At 49.0% G+C, this 17,199-nt stretch overlaps 2 protein-coding genes across 4 annotated transcripts; both read left to right on the top strand.

Annotated features, from left to right (window-relative positions):
- Positions 1-246: 246 nt before the first annotated feature.
- On the top strand, positions 247-6,568 carry LOC1275439 (RNA-binding protein 5-B). 3 transcript variants are annotated; one of them, XM_061653064.1, is made up of 11 exons: positions 247-510; positions 1,066-1,156; positions 1,437-1,589; positions 1,667-1,747; positions 1,819-1,975; positions 2,056-2,125; positions 2,561-2,634; positions 3,338-3,427; positions 3,509-4,625; positions 4,707-5,914; positions 5,981-6,568. In XM_061653064.1, the coding sequence occupies exons 1-11, from the start codon at positions 504-506 to the stop codon at positions 6,119-6,121; spliced, it is 3,189 nt and encodes a 1,062-aa protein (XP_061509048.1). In that variant the 5' UTR covers positions 247-503; the 3' UTR covers positions 6,122-6,568. The 3 variants fall into 3 exon arrangements, with proteins under 3 accessions (XP_061509048.1, XP_061509047.1, XP_061509049.1); XM_061653063.1 differs by having other exon boundaries at positions 4,707-6,568; XM_061653065.1 differs by lacking the exons at positions 247-510; positions 1,066-1,156; positions 1,437-1,589; positions 1,667-1,747; positions 2,561-2,634 and having other exon boundaries at positions 1,905-1,975; positions 4,707-6,568.
- Positions 6,569-8,401: 1,833 nt separating this feature from the next.
- On the top strand, positions 8,402-12,793 carry LOC5668112 (sericin 1). The gene is made up of 4 exons (XM_061653066.1): positions 8,402-9,405; positions 9,506-9,916; positions 9,998-10,192; positions 10,283-12,793. The coding sequence occupies exons 1-4, from the start codon at positions 9,026-9,028 to the stop codon at positions 11,376-11,378; spliced, it is 2,082 nt and encodes a 693-aa protein (XP_061509050.1). The 5' UTR covers positions 8,402-9,025; the 3' UTR covers positions 11,379-12,793.
- The last annotated feature ends 4,406 nt before the right edge of the window (positions 12,794-17,199 follow it).

Here is a 17,199-nt window from a genome sequence, read left to right as displayed (position 1 = left end):
TCGATACGGGACTCTACAGGGAGGGTTTATATGTGTTTTATAATGCTGCATGTATGTTTTTATGTATAAAATATGCAAAAAGTATATCTTTTTAGTTTATGATAACAAATAAAATAAAATACAAATTATAAAACAATCAATTTCTCAACGGTTTTGTTTGCAGCGAGTTGTGATTTGCTTGAAAACAATGCGCACGCGATAATTTTCCCGCCCAGCTCGGCATGTCAAACACGTCTGACGTTAGGCTTCCCACTGTGGCTGCTGCTGTCATGGAAGGAAAAGAATTTGCTCGCGTTCTACATGCATTTTTCTGTGCTCAGTCTGCAATCATTAAATTTATTGTTCACAAAACCTAATTTTGGCATACGTGACAATGTTTAAACAATAATCTAACTCCCCCAGTGTCTGTGCCGTGTATCGGCGAGTGAAAAAAGTTGGAGCAAGAGTCCGAAACAAAGAGAACAACAAAGGTGGACGAACCACACGTCCTCAAGGCGAACGAAATGGACTGTAAGTCTGCCATCTTTGAATGCGTAGTATTCTTTTGGTTTTGGTTTTGCGATTTCGTGCCAATCGTTCGAACGAACATGGGTGGGAAAGCCAATGGGCCACCGCCCCCGGTGCACCAGGGTAGTTGGGAGTCGTTTTCTTTTAAATCTGTATCTCCTCTTCACTCTCTTCGTTTTTCTTTTTTGTTTTACCGATCTGTCTATCTCCATAAGCATATTTCCTAAGTTCAATGTCAATTACACACACTTGTCCTATCACCGGGCGTGTGTGTGTGTGTGTTCCTTTCTCTCGACCGAACTGCCCATTTGGGGCAGGATGGCGATTAGCGACAAAAAATGTCCCAAAAATGAATCTTTTCCAAACATGACGACGCTCTAGCTAGACGTCTCCTCGGTAGACGAAAGTTGCAAGATATGGCACACTTTTCGCCCTAGTTTGGTGGTTCCGCGGCATTGCCACGGGCCCCCTTCGTTCGTTTTCTCTACTCCTGTGCGCTGTGTGTATTATATACTGCCGACCGATCAATAATTTGCTTTGAAATGTGATTGTTTATAGTCTCACCGAGCCCAGACAGTGATACTTCTGGCTACTATAGAAATCGCTGCCGACGTGATGAGCGTGACCGGGGCAATCGAGGAAGATCGAAGTAAGCGCCTTTGACCGTGTAGCAACCGGAGTGAGGCAGGCCTACCTTCAGCGACCCGCCGTCGCGCACAAAACACAAACACTGTCTGTCCGTCCGTCCGTCCGTCTCCGAGTTGGTCTTGGACGATCGGGCGAACCCCAAAACAAAAAAGCCTCGTAGTGTGTGGTCGCGCCTGTGGTCGTGTTCCGTGGGCTGTGCGCCTCCGGGTGGTTTGCCGCCGGAACAGCCATCGCGCGCGCACCGTACCGTGAAAATAATGCACGCTTTTTTAACCTTTTAGGGAGCGGTATCGCAATGCCGGTCGGTACAGCCGCAGCCGGTCGCGTTCGTACAGCAGGGAGCGTTACTCGTACCCACGGCAACGGAGCAACGAACGGGAGGCTTACCGGGATGTGAACGAACAGCCGGGTTACGATGAAGGCGGCTGGGACAGGTACGTGCCCCAAAAGACAAATGGCATTGATTGAAAATGTATAACAATTATGTTAACATCGTCCCTTTTGCTTTTAGCCGTGATCGGTACCGCGGGCGCAGTCGCGAGCGGGACCGTGATCGTAGGTCCCGCGAGCGAGATCGTTACCGTGATCGCAGGTAATGTGCGCTTGCCTCTAATAGTTTGACATAACTGTTAGCTAATGTAATATTCATTAATTTAAACACAGAGATCGCGACAGAAGTGGTGGCCGTCGGGGTGGATACTCACCCAGCTCCATGGATGATGGGGAAAACTTTGACAGCGAGAATGAATTTTTCTATCAACAAAAGCCCAACAATAACATCATCATCCGCGGACTGGCTCCACAAGTCACTGAAGCCGATGTAAGTGCATGCGGGAAACTCATTGACCAACCTTGCCATATTAAATGAATTATTCCCTCTCCTCATCTCTCTGCTCACAGATAAACAGCGATCTGATCCAATGTGGTCTGCAGGCATTGCACGTGCGTTTGATCCGGAAGAGAAAGACAGGTAAACACAAACCACTTGTGTGGCATATATGGCTAGGTTTAAGGAATGGAATGGAACAATAGTTTTAAGTGAAACGTTTAGCAAGGGTTTCGGTATGGTAAGTGATTGTTTTACCCCGCGGCACGATCTTTCTACGGTGACCACAAATGGTGTGCATACAAATGAGAGGACAATTACCAAGCTTGTCGGGAGGTCCAAGACCCGTCAAATCGATCAGTCTGGAGCGGAAATCGACGAACTGGGCGATAACCGCTTCTGCTGCTACTGCTGCTACTGCCGGAGTGAGCTGACACTACCGGAGCTGGAGCATGGTCAACACACACTCTAAATTCGAGCAATTATGATTCAACTGCTGCGGCACAGAGCTGGCTTTTATGATTGATATCGTGTTTGTGTTTGCTTTTTTTTCTATTCCCGACCGTCTTTTACTTCTAGGTGAATCGAGGGGTTTCGCATTTGTCGAGTTTCGCACAGAAGAGGAAGCAACTCGGTGGATATGTTACAAACAGGTACCAAACGTAAAACGACAAAACAAAAAAAAGCATATTTGCGAAAAAAGCATGTTGTAAACTGTGCAACTGTAGAGTGCAGTTGCCGAATATTTACAAACGATTAGTATTCCTAATGCCCGGAAGGACTGAAAGATCGCAGATCAATTATTTGATTGGCAATAGAGCTGCATTTTAACTAGTAGCGATGATTAAAACGGATCCTGTTGGTCGGCTTGCACAAATTTTTCTTAATAATCATTGAAGAGGGCGTTTACAATCTAGATTATTCATAAAAAAACATCTCTTGCCAATCACTATCACTTGCCAAAACGATTGAACTCAACAATAGTACGACAATCGCAAACTCTCGCAGTTGCTTTGCCCCCGGTGCATTCGCTGTGGTACGAAATGTCCTCGAAAGCACCGCCTCGTACCGTACCTCGTCAAGCCTAGGTGTAAGCGTCTGTTCGTACGGCGCAAAAAGGAGGAACCGCATTGCTGACCCCGAAAACCTCCCGTCTCCCCGCGTGCCCCATCTCGGCTGTGCAGTGCAACGCATCAAACACACCGCGACAAAATGAGAAAGTGTATCTCCCGGAATAGTCGGACTCTGTGTGTGTAGGGTATATTGCTCAGCGTAAAAGACTAATTCGTTCTTGTTGTTTCTCTTTCTCTTCCCGTTCTTTTTCTTTTCTTTTCATTGTTTCCTTGTTTGCTGCAGGGTGTGTTGGTATTCAATGGGCAGCATGCCATCATGCAGTACACCTTTTCCATGCCGTCCAAGTTCCAAACCGATTGGTACTGTGCTAAGGTAAGTCCTTGGAGTAATTTTCGCTGAAATAAATTGTATAATGTTATTAACACCTTCTTGTGCTTTCATTGTAATTACTAGTGCTACGCGTTCAACTTTAAGCGCAGGGAAAACTGCTTCAAATGTCACGCATCGCGCGAGGACAGCGAAATCGGGGGCGATGGCAGCGACGAGATGAGCAACATACTGACGAAGAAAATCATGCTGCGCAATCTGGACGTGCTGACGAACGAGGAAAGCGTGCTGGGCGTGATGCAGAAGAAGCTACCGCCCGAGCTGGTGCCCAAGATCGGCAAGGTGGTCATCTGCCGCGATCCGCTGACGTCGATTTCGCGCGGCATGTGCTATCTGCACTTTGACAATTTGGTCGACTCGATGAACACGCACAACGCGCTGAAGGAGCTGGATCCACCGCTACGGATCGACAACCGCGAGGTGATCGTTTCCTACTGCATGGATACGGAAAACCGGAATCTGATGAAGCCCCAGCAACAGTCGGCTCAACACCAGCAGCACCAGGGCCGGGAAGGCAACCATCGGCAGGGAGCGGGCAATCAAAACCACCACCACCACCATCAAGGAGGAGATGGAAGGAATGGAAATGGAGGTGGTGGCGGTGGGAACGGAAACTTCCAAAGTGGAAACAATTCGGGCTACCGTGGTGATGGTGGAGGAAACGGCTACGATCGCAGCAGCAGCAACAGCTACGGCCATCATCACAATTCCCACGGCATGCACAAGGGCTCCGGTCGGGGTGGTTCAGGCTATCAGGACGGTGGGGCACCGCCGGCGGGTCCGTCGGCTGGCGCCGCCGGTATGACGGGCATACCGGAGAACTATACGCTCGCCGACGTGCCCCGTTTGGCCGAGTACAGTGCGTCGATGTATGCGTCGAATGCGGCCGAACACGAGCACTATCTGCAGTACTACACCGAGTACTACACGAACCAGCTGTCGAGCATGGGCGGCGGACAGGCGGCGGCGGCGTCGGCAGCGGCAGGACCGCGCGGTACGGGCAGCGAAACAACGGCCAACAGTGGGGCCGCCGTCGCACAGTCGGCGATGGCACGAAAGCAGCAAAGCACCGGTCCCGGCCACAATGCCCGGGCGGACAAATCCGATACGTACGGCACGACCGCGCCAGTCCAGTCCGGACCGCAGCTTCCCGTCCCTAATGGTACGGACGGAAGAAAGTATCGTAAGTATTGGCAATTAGGTTTTGGGGGCAATCTTTCAGAAACAGTTACTTAAGTCGCTTTGTAACTACTACTTTATGCAGCCACTCCGGATACGTCACTGTATCAGTACGACGAAACGTCCGGCTTTTACTACGATCCCACCACCGGGCTGTACTACGACGCCAACTCCCAGTACTATTACAACAGCGAAACCAGCTCGTACCTCTACTGGGATCCGGAAAAGCAAACGTACGTGGCCGCACCGGCATCCTCCTCGGCAGCCAGCGGTGGAGGAACGTCCCTTCCGGCCTGTGGTTCGGAAAACAGCACCACCCAGCAGCAGCAGCAACATGCAACGCTCGCCGAAAGTGCGGAAAGGATGGAAAAATCGAAAGCGAAAGAGCAAGCCCCACCCCAGGACAAGGTGAAGGTGGCCAAAAAGATCGTCAAGGACATGGAGAAGTGGGCGAAGCAGTTGAACCAAAAGAAAGACTACAGTGTGATACAACCGCCGGCCAGGATCGAGGAGGCAACGCTCTACTCCTCGCTCGGACCGTCGAAACCACTGCCCGAACCGCTCGGTGGGCTCGGCAGCGGCGGGTACGCCGACGTTGGCTTTTCGTTGCTGGAAAAGAAGGAACGGGCAGGAGCGGGCGCTGGCAGTAGCATGATGGGTGGAACCGCCACTACTAACTCCTCCTCCACCTATCCGGCAGCCAGTGGTGGTGGTGTGACAAAATCAATCACCAGCGCCACGTCCGCGTATGGTGGTTCCGATTCGGACAACGACTACGGTGACGGTGGTGATGGGTCGGCCGAGCGGGAACTGGTCGATTTCGACCGGCTAACCTGTTTGCTCTGCAAGCGCGCATTCCAGTCGCAGGAAATTCTGATGAAGCACGTCAAAATGTCCTCGCTGCACAAGGAGAACCTGCAAAAGCTCAACGCCAACTTCCGCGCCGCCGGTGGTGGTTCGAGGGGAGGAGGAGGTGGAGGAGGAGGAGGCGGTGGCAGCAGTGACGGTGGTTCCGGTGGTCCGTACAGCGGGCTGCAGTACCGTGATCGGGCCAAGGAGCGGCGGGCCAAGTATGGCGAGGACGAGGCGCCTCCGGTCAATCGTAGCAAGGAGCGGTTCCAGCGCGAAATCGAAAAGCAAACCCAATCCCAAACGGGCGCCTACCCACAGGGTACGGCCTCGGCGGTGCCGATCGGGCAGAACAACATCGGCAACAAGCTGCTGCAAAAGATGGGCTGGTCGGAGGGGCAGGGCCTGGGCCGAGCCAACCAGGGCCGGGTGAACATCATCGAGGTATGTGTGTTTGTGTGCTATGGGTGGAAAACCATCCTAATATTGACTATTTCGACTTTTGCACAGGCGGAGGCACGCGTGGCAAACGTTGGACTGGGCATCAAAGCGAGCGCGGCGGCACAGTTCGGCCGCACCACGGACGATTACAAAACGTACATCAAGAAAATGATGAAATCGCGCTACGAGCAGGTGGATGTGAAGGACTGAACTGGAACTTCTTCACGAGCGCAGACTGTGTTTTTTTGTATCTCTCTCTCTGTTTATCCTGCTCTTCGCCAATTTAATGTTAGTTTTATGGTAAGAAAGCTGTATGTCGCTTTTATTCATATACAATGTGGTTGCAATGGTAAAGCCGGCGAGCGTGCGTTGGTTCGTGACGGGTGCGATTACATTCACAACCGGTACATCCTTGTTTGTACAAATCTTCCTTAATAAGTTAAAAAAGTAACTTCAATTGCCGTTGCTTTTCTACTGTTAGACGTGTTTTTTTTTTTAATATTATTTTACTTTATTTTTCGATGAAAATACCGGTAGAAGATGTTCCGTTTGTGGAATTTGAAATCCATAATCCATTTTTATCGAAAACTAGAAACAAGCTAGACTAGCATGTAGTGTATTCCAAATTTGGCAATAAAATAGCAATATTTGAAGAAAGTAGGATGTTTTTTTTTGCAAAAACGTGTCATAACATTTTAATTAAAAATAACTAATTCAAAGTATGATTTGAAATGAATAATTTGCTATTGGTGAATACCGCCTATAACATATTCTCCTTGATCCTTCAGGATCGTCTTGTTCCGCACTTGGAAGAGATCAAACTATCAAATAGGATTCCGAACCGGAAAATCAACCATAGACCAGATCGTCCAAACCATGCGGCAGATCTTGGAAAAGATTTTTTTTCTTTATTTTTATACAGACTTTGAACCGATTGGCCTCATTCCCCTCTTCGTTCGAGAAGATGGCACAATATACAGAGACACGTACCACCATCTCTTCATTGACTTCAAAGTTCCATATGATAGCATAGCCAGGATAAAACTGTATGACGCTATGAGCTCTTTTGGAATCCCGGCCAAACTGATAAGGCTAGTTAGGATAACTATGACCAACGTCACTTGCCAGGTGTAGGTGGATGGAAAACTCAGAGCCTTTTGCTACCACCAAAGGTCTACGTCTGTCTCCTATTCAACTTGGCGTTAGAGAGGGCCGTCCGTGAATCGAGGGTGGAGACTTCGGGAATCATTTTCTATAAGTCAACCCAGATCCTGGCATACGCTGATGATATAGACATCATTGGTCTTCGGCTCTCCTATGTAGCAGAAGTCTGCCAAGGGATCAAGCAGGCGGCAGAGAACCTTGGATTGCAGATAAACGAGGCAAATACCAAACTGATGGTGGGAACGTAGGCGTGACGTACAGATAGGTGAACGCACTTTTGAAGTCGTCCCAGAATTCACCTATCTCGGGTCAAAGGTCAGCAATGACAATAGCATGGTAGCTGAGTTGAGCGCAAGGATGCTGGCTGCCAACCGGTCATTCTACAGCCTGAGGACTATATAGCTGCTATATTGTACCAGTACTCACGTATGCCTCTGAGACATGGACACTGTCTAAATCTGACGAAACCCTCTTAGCCGCGTTCGAGAGGAAGATGCTCAGAAGGATACTTGGCCCAGTATGTGTGGAAGTACAATGGAGCCAGCCGCTATAACGACGAGCTGTACGAGATGTGCGGCGACCTCACTGTTGTGCAGCGTATCAAGCCAAGCTCGCCAGGCTCCGGTGGGCTGGCCATGTTGTACGCATGGAAACGGACGAACCATCCCATTTGGCCTAAAGTAACGGACTGGCAGTCGAAGGCGCGAGACCGTGAGCGGTTTCGGACACTCCTGAGGCAGGCCAAGACCGCAAAGCGGTTGCAGCGCCGGATAAGTAAGTAATAGCGCCATCGATCGGGCATCCCAAGACACAAACCAAATGCGCGTGACAGTCGAACGAGAAAAAAACAGCCGACGGACGCGATGTTATGCGGCCGTTTGAAGTTCGATGAGTTTCCCGCCGTCCGGCGTTTGACAGAACGAACGAAGAAGAGAAGCAAGCAGTGTGGCCAGATTTTTTGGCGGTATTCGGTAGGAACGTCAACATGTTATCGGTAGTTTTCGGTAGGAGTTTCAATTTGTATTACCAGCACGTCCAATTTCATCGCATCTCATGAAGTACAGACACGGGTCTTAGTTGTCAGTGTTGAACTTCTGGTTCTGATCGCTGATGATTTCCATTTTTCATATGGGGTTTACTGCATTAAATCATTAGGGAAATGGTTTTATGACCTTCCGGTCATTATTATGAGCAAATTTATGATTTTTTGTTAGCATAAATGAAAAATCGGTAGTTTTAGGGTGGTCATCTGTGAATCGGTAGGCTTATCAAAAATCGTTACGAATACAGATAAATCGGTACTTCTGGTCACTCTGGAAGGAAGCGACCCCCGTGTGTGTATGTGTGTGTCAATAAGACAACCGTCGACAGAATGTGCGCTCAGTGAGGTCGCTTCTACAAAAACACCCGATCACCAAAAAAGGATAAATAAGCAGCAAGGGGAAGGAAAATGTCGGCGATCGATTTTTCCACCCGGTGGTAGTGCCAAAACATTAGCGCGCGCGTGTGTGTGTCTCTCTCTGTGCCGAGAGCGTCGAAGCCTGCTCGAAGCAATTTCGATCGTTCTGGGCAAAACGAAAACACCACCAACCAGAGGAGCAGTGTGAGCAGTGTGAGAATGCGATTAGTATTGCGATTTTGCTCACAACAACAATTCAGGGAGCGTGAAAATTCTAATTAATTGCGCGATATGGTAGCAGGGAAGCTGTGAGCATTTCTTTCCGTAAACAACGGGTTTCGACACTGGCCGGGGTGTCCACCTTTAGGGTTCGGGTCGGAGCCAAACAAAACCCCATTGTTGATACGCAGGCTCGCGGCCGTACGGAAACCGATTCTTGCCAAAAAAGGACTCGCCACTGACAACGGCGTGCATTGCGGAGTGTTTTCGCTTTAGAGTGTGAGCGTGTGTGTGTGTGTGGAAGGAGAGGGGTGGCGGTGTGGTGTGGTAAGATGGAAGTCGACTCGCCCAATGCCCTTAAACGTTGCTCCAGTGCACCACAGATAAACAATCTGCTCTCTAGCACCGCCGCCATCGTCGGGGTGCAGCCGATGGAAGAAGGACAATCGCAACCCGTACCAAGCACTAGCGGAAACAACAACAGCAACAACAACGACAGCAATAACAGCACCATCATCAGCACCATTGGCCGGATCAACAGCACCGGTCACAGCGGCCCAGCGCAACAGCAGCACCTGCAGCAGGTAGGACTGCTGGCGGAAGGACACATGATGGAACCACTGCACGCAGGTAGCGGTGGCAGCAGTGGCACAGTCACTGGTGGCAGCCTGCTGAACGCAGCCAGCTTTCACGCGGGACCGTCGGGATCCAGGTACGGCCGAGCAGGCCCAACCACAAAGCGCACCCTAATCCTGGCGGGAAGGAAAAGCTTAATCTCGACCCTTTTCTTCTGCCTTCTTCTTTCATCACAGGGAATCGCTTCCGACGTCGTTTTCGAACATCTTCACGCCCCGGGTGCGACGGTTCTCCGCCAGCTTCAGCCCGCTGGCCGTCATTTCGAACGGCAGCGCTAGCCCGGGCCGTGGCGGAAGTGGGGGCGGCGCCGGTACGCCCGGCCCTCGCCTAACGCCCCGGATATCGCAGCTGCGGCAGGAGGAGTGTGCCGACGTCAGCAACAGCCGGGAGGTGAACCATGAGCGGGAGATACACAACGCGATGCAGATGTCGCAAAGCTGCGAAGACCTGACGCTGGTGGCGGAGAATTGGTCCTTTTCGTCGGGCACCGCGCCCGGCAAGATGGTGATCGATGATCTGCAGAATCCGCTGCACGTGGCACTGCCCACGATCGGGTCGACGTGCTGCTCCAGCCCATCGCCGACGAGGTACGTTTGGCTGGGCGGAAGTGTAAAGTCCCATTCGGTGCGTTAATTTGATCTGTTTTTCCCCCGGTTTTTCGTTTGCAGCCGTGGCGGGATTGGGCTGCAGTATCCGACGACGTCACCGTCGCCGACGCGCAAGTTCGTCACCCGGCGGTCCATGTCACCGTGCCCGCTGCGGCCCAGCCCGCTCAGCTCGTCGGTGAAGCGGAAGTTCGATTTGGAGGACAACTATGGCAACTGTTACTCACCGCCGTCGAAGAAAATTTTCCCCTCGGAAAGGTAATGTTTTGGATTGTTGAATAAATTGTCTGAGCAATTCCCTATTAATTCCCTATTAATGCTGGATTCTGCTATTTCCAAAAACAACAGAGGCTCGTCGCCTGTCTGTCAAACGCCATCATCGCCCTCACCGATCTGCCCCAGCCCGGACTCGTCGACGACCTCGTTCGAGAGCGGTAGCAATAACAACAACAACAACGGTGGCGGCATCAACATTCCACTGTGCGGTCCCTTTTCCCTCGCAGCCGCTAGCGGCAGTGCGGCGACCGGCTCGAGCGCGAGTGGCCGAATAACGCCAAAGTTTTTCCTTGCACGGCTGTCCGGCAGTGTGCCGAGCCCGGGCGGTGGCGTTGGCTCAACCGTACCGTTCGGCGGTGGCATGAGTTTCGGGGGAAGCAGCGGCTCGAACAGTGGATGTTCTACCCCGACCGGCATCACCAATCCGATCGGGGGGACGCTTGGGGGTGGAGGCACTGGTGGCAATGTAATGATGGACTGTGGCGTGAGTAGCAGCACCGGTGGCGCGGCCATTGCCGGCACGATGGAAGTCGTCAGTAGCCATGAAGACAGATGCAGGATGGGGGAAGAGGAGGAGGAGGAAGAGGAACGGCGCTCGAAGGACGCGAATACCGATAGCATTAAGATGGTCTGTGATGAAACGAACGAAACGGGTGGCAGTGATCACCAACACCACCACCACCACCAGCAGCAGCTGCAGCGTCCGCGCCGGCTGATTGGCATTGGTGGGGCGACCGGGGGACCGATCAGCAGTGCCGCTTCGCCCCGGGAGTTGAGGGAGCAGCTGCTGAAGTCGGCCCTCGATCCGGATGCGGCCGGAAGCTGCAACAGCAACAGTAGCAGCAGCAGCAGCACTAGCAGTAGTAGTAATAGCAGCAGCAGCTCCACCACCACTAGCGATAGTAACAACAGTGCCAACGCAATTAACAGTAGCCGCACTACGGGCAGTCACGCAGCAGGCCCCAGTGGCAATGCTCTGGACAGTAGTAGTAGCAGCAGCAGCAGCAGCTCCAGCAGCAGTGGCACCAACACCAGCAGCATTGATAATGCCGGTGCAGCCGCGGTCGCGAACGCTGGTGGTACGGCGACCGGTGCCCTTTGTCCACCGCTGACGTCCTTTCCCATGATGGCCATACCGAGCAATCTGGCGGAGATTGCAGAATCGTGAAGATATTGCCCGTACAAAGATCACACAAACACGTACACACACACATAAGCACACATATTACTGATTAATAATGATCTTTGCGGTTACTAGCGATAAGGGAAACGGGGAAGGTGAGCCGCTGCGGGGACAATAATCAATAATCGTTTGCACGAATGAACAGAGATAAAGAGAAGGAGAGAGAGAGGGTAAATAAGAAGCAATTTCCAGTAGAAATTGCACTAATGTAGAGCCAAGGTTATCTTACAATCCGTAGCTCGAACAGCGGTAGAATTTGCTCTTACAAAAGGCTGCATTCACGTTACAACCACTACAAGGGGGGTAAACGAGGGTAAACGATCCTACACCGGGGAGCGGACATATTGAAAAAAGCACCCCATACTTTACCCCGCCACTAATTACCAGTTACGTTGCTGTTAGCTTTAACTATTCGGTTCTATAGGTTGTCCTTCCAGTTGGCACCTAAACTTAAACAGACACACACACACAGGGTTTAAACGATGACGCTTTCGCGCTTGCTTGCTCCCTTACGTTCGCGAGTTCATTCGTATTGCACTTTTCTTTTTGGGGGTGACAGGGGAGCGTGACAGTTGTTGAGTTAAATGCAAGTTCCTCTTAAGCAGTTTAGTTGGTAGTGGTAGTGTAGCGCAGTAGGCTTGGCAGTAGGGGTTGATTCGCGGAGTGCGTACGAAGTTAGTAAGGACGAACCTACGAAGGGTTCGGGGAAGCAAAATGGCGAACGTTTGCCTTTGAAGTTACTGGAAATAGCTCCGGTACCGGAAGTAGTAGTACGCAAAGGTACGTAATTTAGTGTTGTTTTGTGCTTTTCAATGCAAAAGCAGTTTGGTAAGCGGCGTTTGGAACGTTCCAATTTCCATTTCCATTTGTACGGAATGTCACGAGTGAGCGAATTGGCATTTAAAAAGGTGGAAATCCGCGCAAAGCATCGATTGAAAACATATCCTGATTAGTTTGTCTACAACACTGTCGAGCAGAGAGTGAGAGACTCGTTGGGGGGAGGTGATAATACGCGATTTGTAGTATGTTCGGGGAACCATATTGGGGTAGGATACTGCTGCTGTGGCACAGATACGTTTGCCTCGTCGCTGTAATAGAACGTAGTAGGCTTGTAATTAATTAAGGCTTCTTTGTAGCTGTGCTTTAGCAGTCAGCCAGCACCAACCAACATGCCTGTCCTGGGTCGATCCGGCGGGGGGGGGGGGGGGATATTAGTTGCAGGACTGGGAGGAGCAGCTTAACAAAAAGGATATGTAGAAGGGATAGGACATTTACGTCAGCGAAAACAAAAAAAAAATCCACACACTGAACAGGAAACGAATACTATTGCATTAAGGAAGTAAATATTAATGATAATGAATAAATTCGATTACCTTAGCTTTCTCTGGTAGTGTATTGTACATGTGTGTATTGTCACTCGCTTTCGGTTTTGTGAAACAGTGTCCACAATAGGTATCGGTTGCATTTCGTTGTACCGAGGTGTACCGAGCCCGCAAAATAGTATGATCAATTCAGTACCAAAGAGATACAACTACCATGGCACCAGTGCTACAAAATGCCATGAGCATCACGAGATATTCACCAACGAAAACAATGAACATATCCGTGGTAGCTTGATGCTCATTGGTGATACTCAATGAAAGTGCGTCATGACATGTCATGACATGACATGACATGACAAGAGTTGGTTGCACAGAATGTCACCAAGCATGTGATGGTTGCACCAACTGTTCGAGTCTCACCTCTGATAATCACAGTAGAGCTCGCGACACTGACATTATTTTGTTTCAGCTGGAATTTGTCATGACTATGTCAGTGACATTTTGCTGAACTGATCACAGTGAAAAAAAAGTCATGACATAGTGACGGACCAATTGATGATCCCAAAAATGTCATGAATCATGTATTGGTCACATCAACCGTTCTGAGTATCACCTCTGATCATCACAATTGAGTGCGTGACGCTGATATGGATTTTGTTTCAGTCAGCTTGTTTTATGACATTGACAGTGACATTTTGCGGCACTGTTAGTGCTTTGAATAATGCTATTTTTCTTTTTGATTTTCTTCTTCAGAACGATATTGAACCGAGCCCATAAAATAGTATGATCAATGCAACACCAAAGAGATACAACCAACATGGCACCATAAATCGTATCCTGTTCGATGTTATACATTTCACCGACATGTGCAACGTCATGCAATAGTGCGTTTTGGGGGGTGTGATATACCTTTTTCAATTGTCCCCACAAAAGCACCTACACGCACACGCTCATTCAAATGAGAACTATTTCGCGCATTTATAGCTATGCATTGAAAAGAACCTCCCTGACCACCCACGCCACCGGCCTATGGTTTGCCAGCCCAAAAGCACTCGACCGTGCCAGCCCTCTCTTGTGGAAATGGATGGCTTTTCACCATTTTTTTCTTTCGATGCTGTTTTTGTTATTGTTTTTGTCGCCATGCTGCCACTAGACGGTGGTGGAATTAATCGCAATATTCATGATAAATGGTGGTGCAAAGTCTGGCCTCCCGATATCCGGTCTGATAGCGGATTACTATTATTATTATTATACGGCCATGTGCCACGGCTGGCGGATTTTTGGTCCCAGCTGAATGGAGCCTGTATGTGTGTGAGTGAATGTGTTTGTGTGCTGTATGTATGTCGGTACACATACAATCGACAGATTGCAGCAAGACTCTACAATTGCCACCAACCAACGGTGTCTCGTTGATCATTTATTATTGAAACAAATGCACGCACACACATCGCACGTATGCGTAAATGCGTTTTCGGGTATTGTCCGAGCCATAGATGAAACGGGGGTGGGGTGGTTCGAGTGCAGCATTGCTCGGTGTTCGATAAATTGCACAGACCCTTCAGTTTTTGGTAGGTGTTGGTAATAAATTAGAGATATTGAATATTGTAGCTGGCGATGCAGCTTTGCGTTGAAAGTTTTGATGTTATCTTTGGAGTGCAATTTTGTGCACCATTTAAGGACCTATTTTTTTTAGATGAAAATAGTTTCCAGATGGTTTGAGTGAGTTTGAAATATATCATCCAATTGTATTCTTAATTTAAAACAAAAACACCTAATCGACGATTTTAGGGAATTATATTTTTCTATTTATTCATTTATTTAATGATCCTAATTAGTGATGGGTAAAGTTGACAACAATCCGGAGTCGACTCCGATCCGACTCCGATAAATTCGGAATCGACTCCAGAAGGTAGGTCCGCGCTGCAATATCCGGAGTCGTTCGGAATCGTCCGAAATGGCCCAGAGTCGTCTGGAGTCGTCCAGAGTCGGAGTCTTTGGGAGTCGTCCGAAGTCGTCTGGAGTCGCCCAGAGTCGTTCGGAATCGTCCGGAGTCGGCAGGAGTCATCCAGAATCGGCTGCAGACGGAGTTATCTGAAGTCGGCCGAGGTCGGCTTGTATAGAAAGTGCACGCGCAAAGTGTAAGACAAAACAACACAACGAAAGGAAATGTCTGATCATAAGCACATTAAACCACGCGGCTCCTGTTGACTCCGACCAACTCCGATTCTGAACGACTCCGGACGACTCGGGACGACTCCGACGACTCCGGACGACTCCGACGACTCCGGACGACTCCGGACGACCTCGGACGACTCGGACTCCGGGCGACTCTGGACGACTCCGAAAGACTCCGGACGACTCCGAATCCGGGCGGATCTAGTGGTTCCATTTTGCCGGAGTCGGCATTGGACTAACAATAGTCGGAGTCGGATCGGAGTCGTGGGTGCGCTCCGTACAGCACATCACTAATCCTAATTACATACAGGCTTTGGATTACAGTAGACTTTTCACAAAGGCTAGGCTGTTTGGGTCCCATTTTCATGATAATGGTAGTTGCGCTGGGTAGCTATGGCGCGAAGCTTCCATTGCCATCGTCATGCGTTGTACTTTTACTTGATATTTTTTCGCTGTTTTTACTATCCAGGGACGTTTTGTTGATAGCTAGGATCATGGAATATACATTAAACCTACGTTTTCAAAACTTTTACAGAACATATATTCTTCTTCTACTACTTGGAGTAATGTTGTATGCGGATGTGCCGGCCAATCGAGACATAATGAGTACCACCCAGCCGAATAGTTAATCTTTGTCCATTCCAGACATGAACTCATGACGGGCATGTGTTAGTTGACGACTGTACACTAGGCTCCGCCCCTTCAACGATCCTTGAACTGATCCCAACTCATTACCGGTCCTGGAAGTGCTATAGAACCCATACCGATCCTGGAACATACATAGAACACATAACGGCTCTGGAACTCTTCTCTTGCACAGTTCTGGAATCGATTCTGATTACTATGGGTTCGCTCCTAAAAGTTACAAAAAATTGTAGAAATTTTGATACAGAACCCATAATGGTCCTGAAATCGATTCCCAACCCATACCACTAATTGAAAATTAATCTTATTCTTTGAAGTGATCCCAAGCCCACACCCATTCTGGAATTGATCCTGAACTAACTATCCTCAACATAAAGTATCAAATTTAATACGCCTTTCTCCTTACTAGAACTTACTAGAAGGTTCGAAACTGAATTCTTTTCCATTTCCCGTATTGTTTCACTTTTAATTTCAACCCTGTTCTTTAACTCACTGATGTATTAGCTGTACGTTTGCCGGAAACACGTAACCTTCCACTACTCCCGTTGAAGAGTGCACCAGAGACATCCTGATCTCCCCGTACACCACCAATGCACTAGACACGGATTTTTTTGTTACGTAGAAATCATCCTAACATTCTCCCTGTTCGTGGCATCGCTTTTTTACGTTCCCGAACAGTGGAAGCACCACAGCATATGGTGTCCCTTTCACATTATTATACCAATCTACAATACTGGCGGTAAGGTGTGGTAAAAATTCAATTTATCTTTACTACTCCAGAGCTTGGCTTTTCTTTCTTTAACACGAAACAAAAAAAAACTGAAGCTTTCCTTCCTTGATGAACTTCATGGGCAGTGCTGTTCGGGACGGGTTTGTTCAACAATCGTCTCCTCTGGGGCATATGCTGGGGCAGCTTTCGCCGTTGCGCAAGTACTACAAACTCTCGTTGTTGAACTTAAACTCGTGTTGAAAATTTTCGAACCACAACTCATCTTACCTCCTTTCGGTCTATCTCTCTTCGTCAGCGAAAGAAGCACGCTTTTTCCACCCTTCAGCAACTCCTGCTGTTGCTAGTTGCGCCATCCTGTACGCGAAGCCATCGTCAAAGTCCTCCTGTTACAATCCGTTTGTGAAGATTGTAAAGTTTTACTTACCCTTACCCGATGGGTTTGTCTTTTGCTGCAAGTTCTTCTAGTGCCTGATTTTTATTACACAACTTCCTCGCGGGGTTGCATTCTTTACCTTCCGGGGTTGAAGTTTGATAGCGCGTTCCTACCGGAAGTGAAGCGATTGAAATATTTCAACTTTTTGAGACATTTCTTGTACGCTCTTTGACGTTTTTTTTTTTGGTTTTCTGAATAGTTAGTTTTAGAGCAGTGTCCAACCTGCCAAAAGATGAGTGACGATTTCGTATGCAAAATAAGTACTCATCCCGGGCAGGGTTTCACATTTTTACCATGTTCTCTTTGAACGTGACCTGCAATGGTTTTCCCCCTTTGCAGTCTCCAATCGGTATACTTTACGTTCGTGGTTCGTGCTTTTCTTTCGTCTAGGAAATGAATGTTCATTTCTCTCAGTCACTTTGTCAGCAAGTGTCTTTTAGCTTTTTTTTTCTTACCCGATTTGTCGTACACGGTACGATGGGAAAAGCATCACGTGGCGAT

This window comes from Anopheles gambiae, chromosome 3, assembly GCF_943734735.2.
Source record: "Anopheles gambiae chromosome 3, idAnoGambNW_F1_1, whole genome shotgun sequence".
Lineage (NCBI taxonomy): Eukaryota > Metazoa > Arthropoda > Insecta > Diptera > Culicidae > Anopheles > Anopheles gambiae.
This window is presented reverse-complemented; position numbering and strand designations above follow the sequence as displayed.

Excerpts from the sequence above, each read along its gene's own strand:
- LOC1275439 (XM_061653063.1), top strand. Across the intron at positions 1,748-1,818 it reads GATCGTTACCGTGATCGCAG|AGATCGCGACAGAAGTGGTG; the intron begins GTAATGTGCGCT and ends ATTTAAACACAG. Across the intron at positions 4,626-4,706 it reads TACGGACGGAAGAAAGTATC|CCACTCCGGATACGTCACTG; the intron begins GTAAGTATTGGC and ends TACTTTATGCAG.
- LOC5668112 (XM_061653066.1), top strand. The coding sequence starts at position 9,026 with ATGGAAGTCGACTCGCCCAATGCCCTTAAACGTTGCTCCAGTGCACCA. Across the intron at positions 9,917-9,997 it reads TCCAGCCCATCGCCGACGAG|CCGTGGCGGGATTGGGCTGC; the intron begins GTACGTTTGGCT and ends TTTCGTTTGCAG. Across the intron at positions 10,193-10,282 it reads AAAATTTTCCCCTCGGAAAG|AGGCTCGTCGCCTGTCTGTC; the intron begins GTAATGTTTTGG and ends CAAAAACAACAG.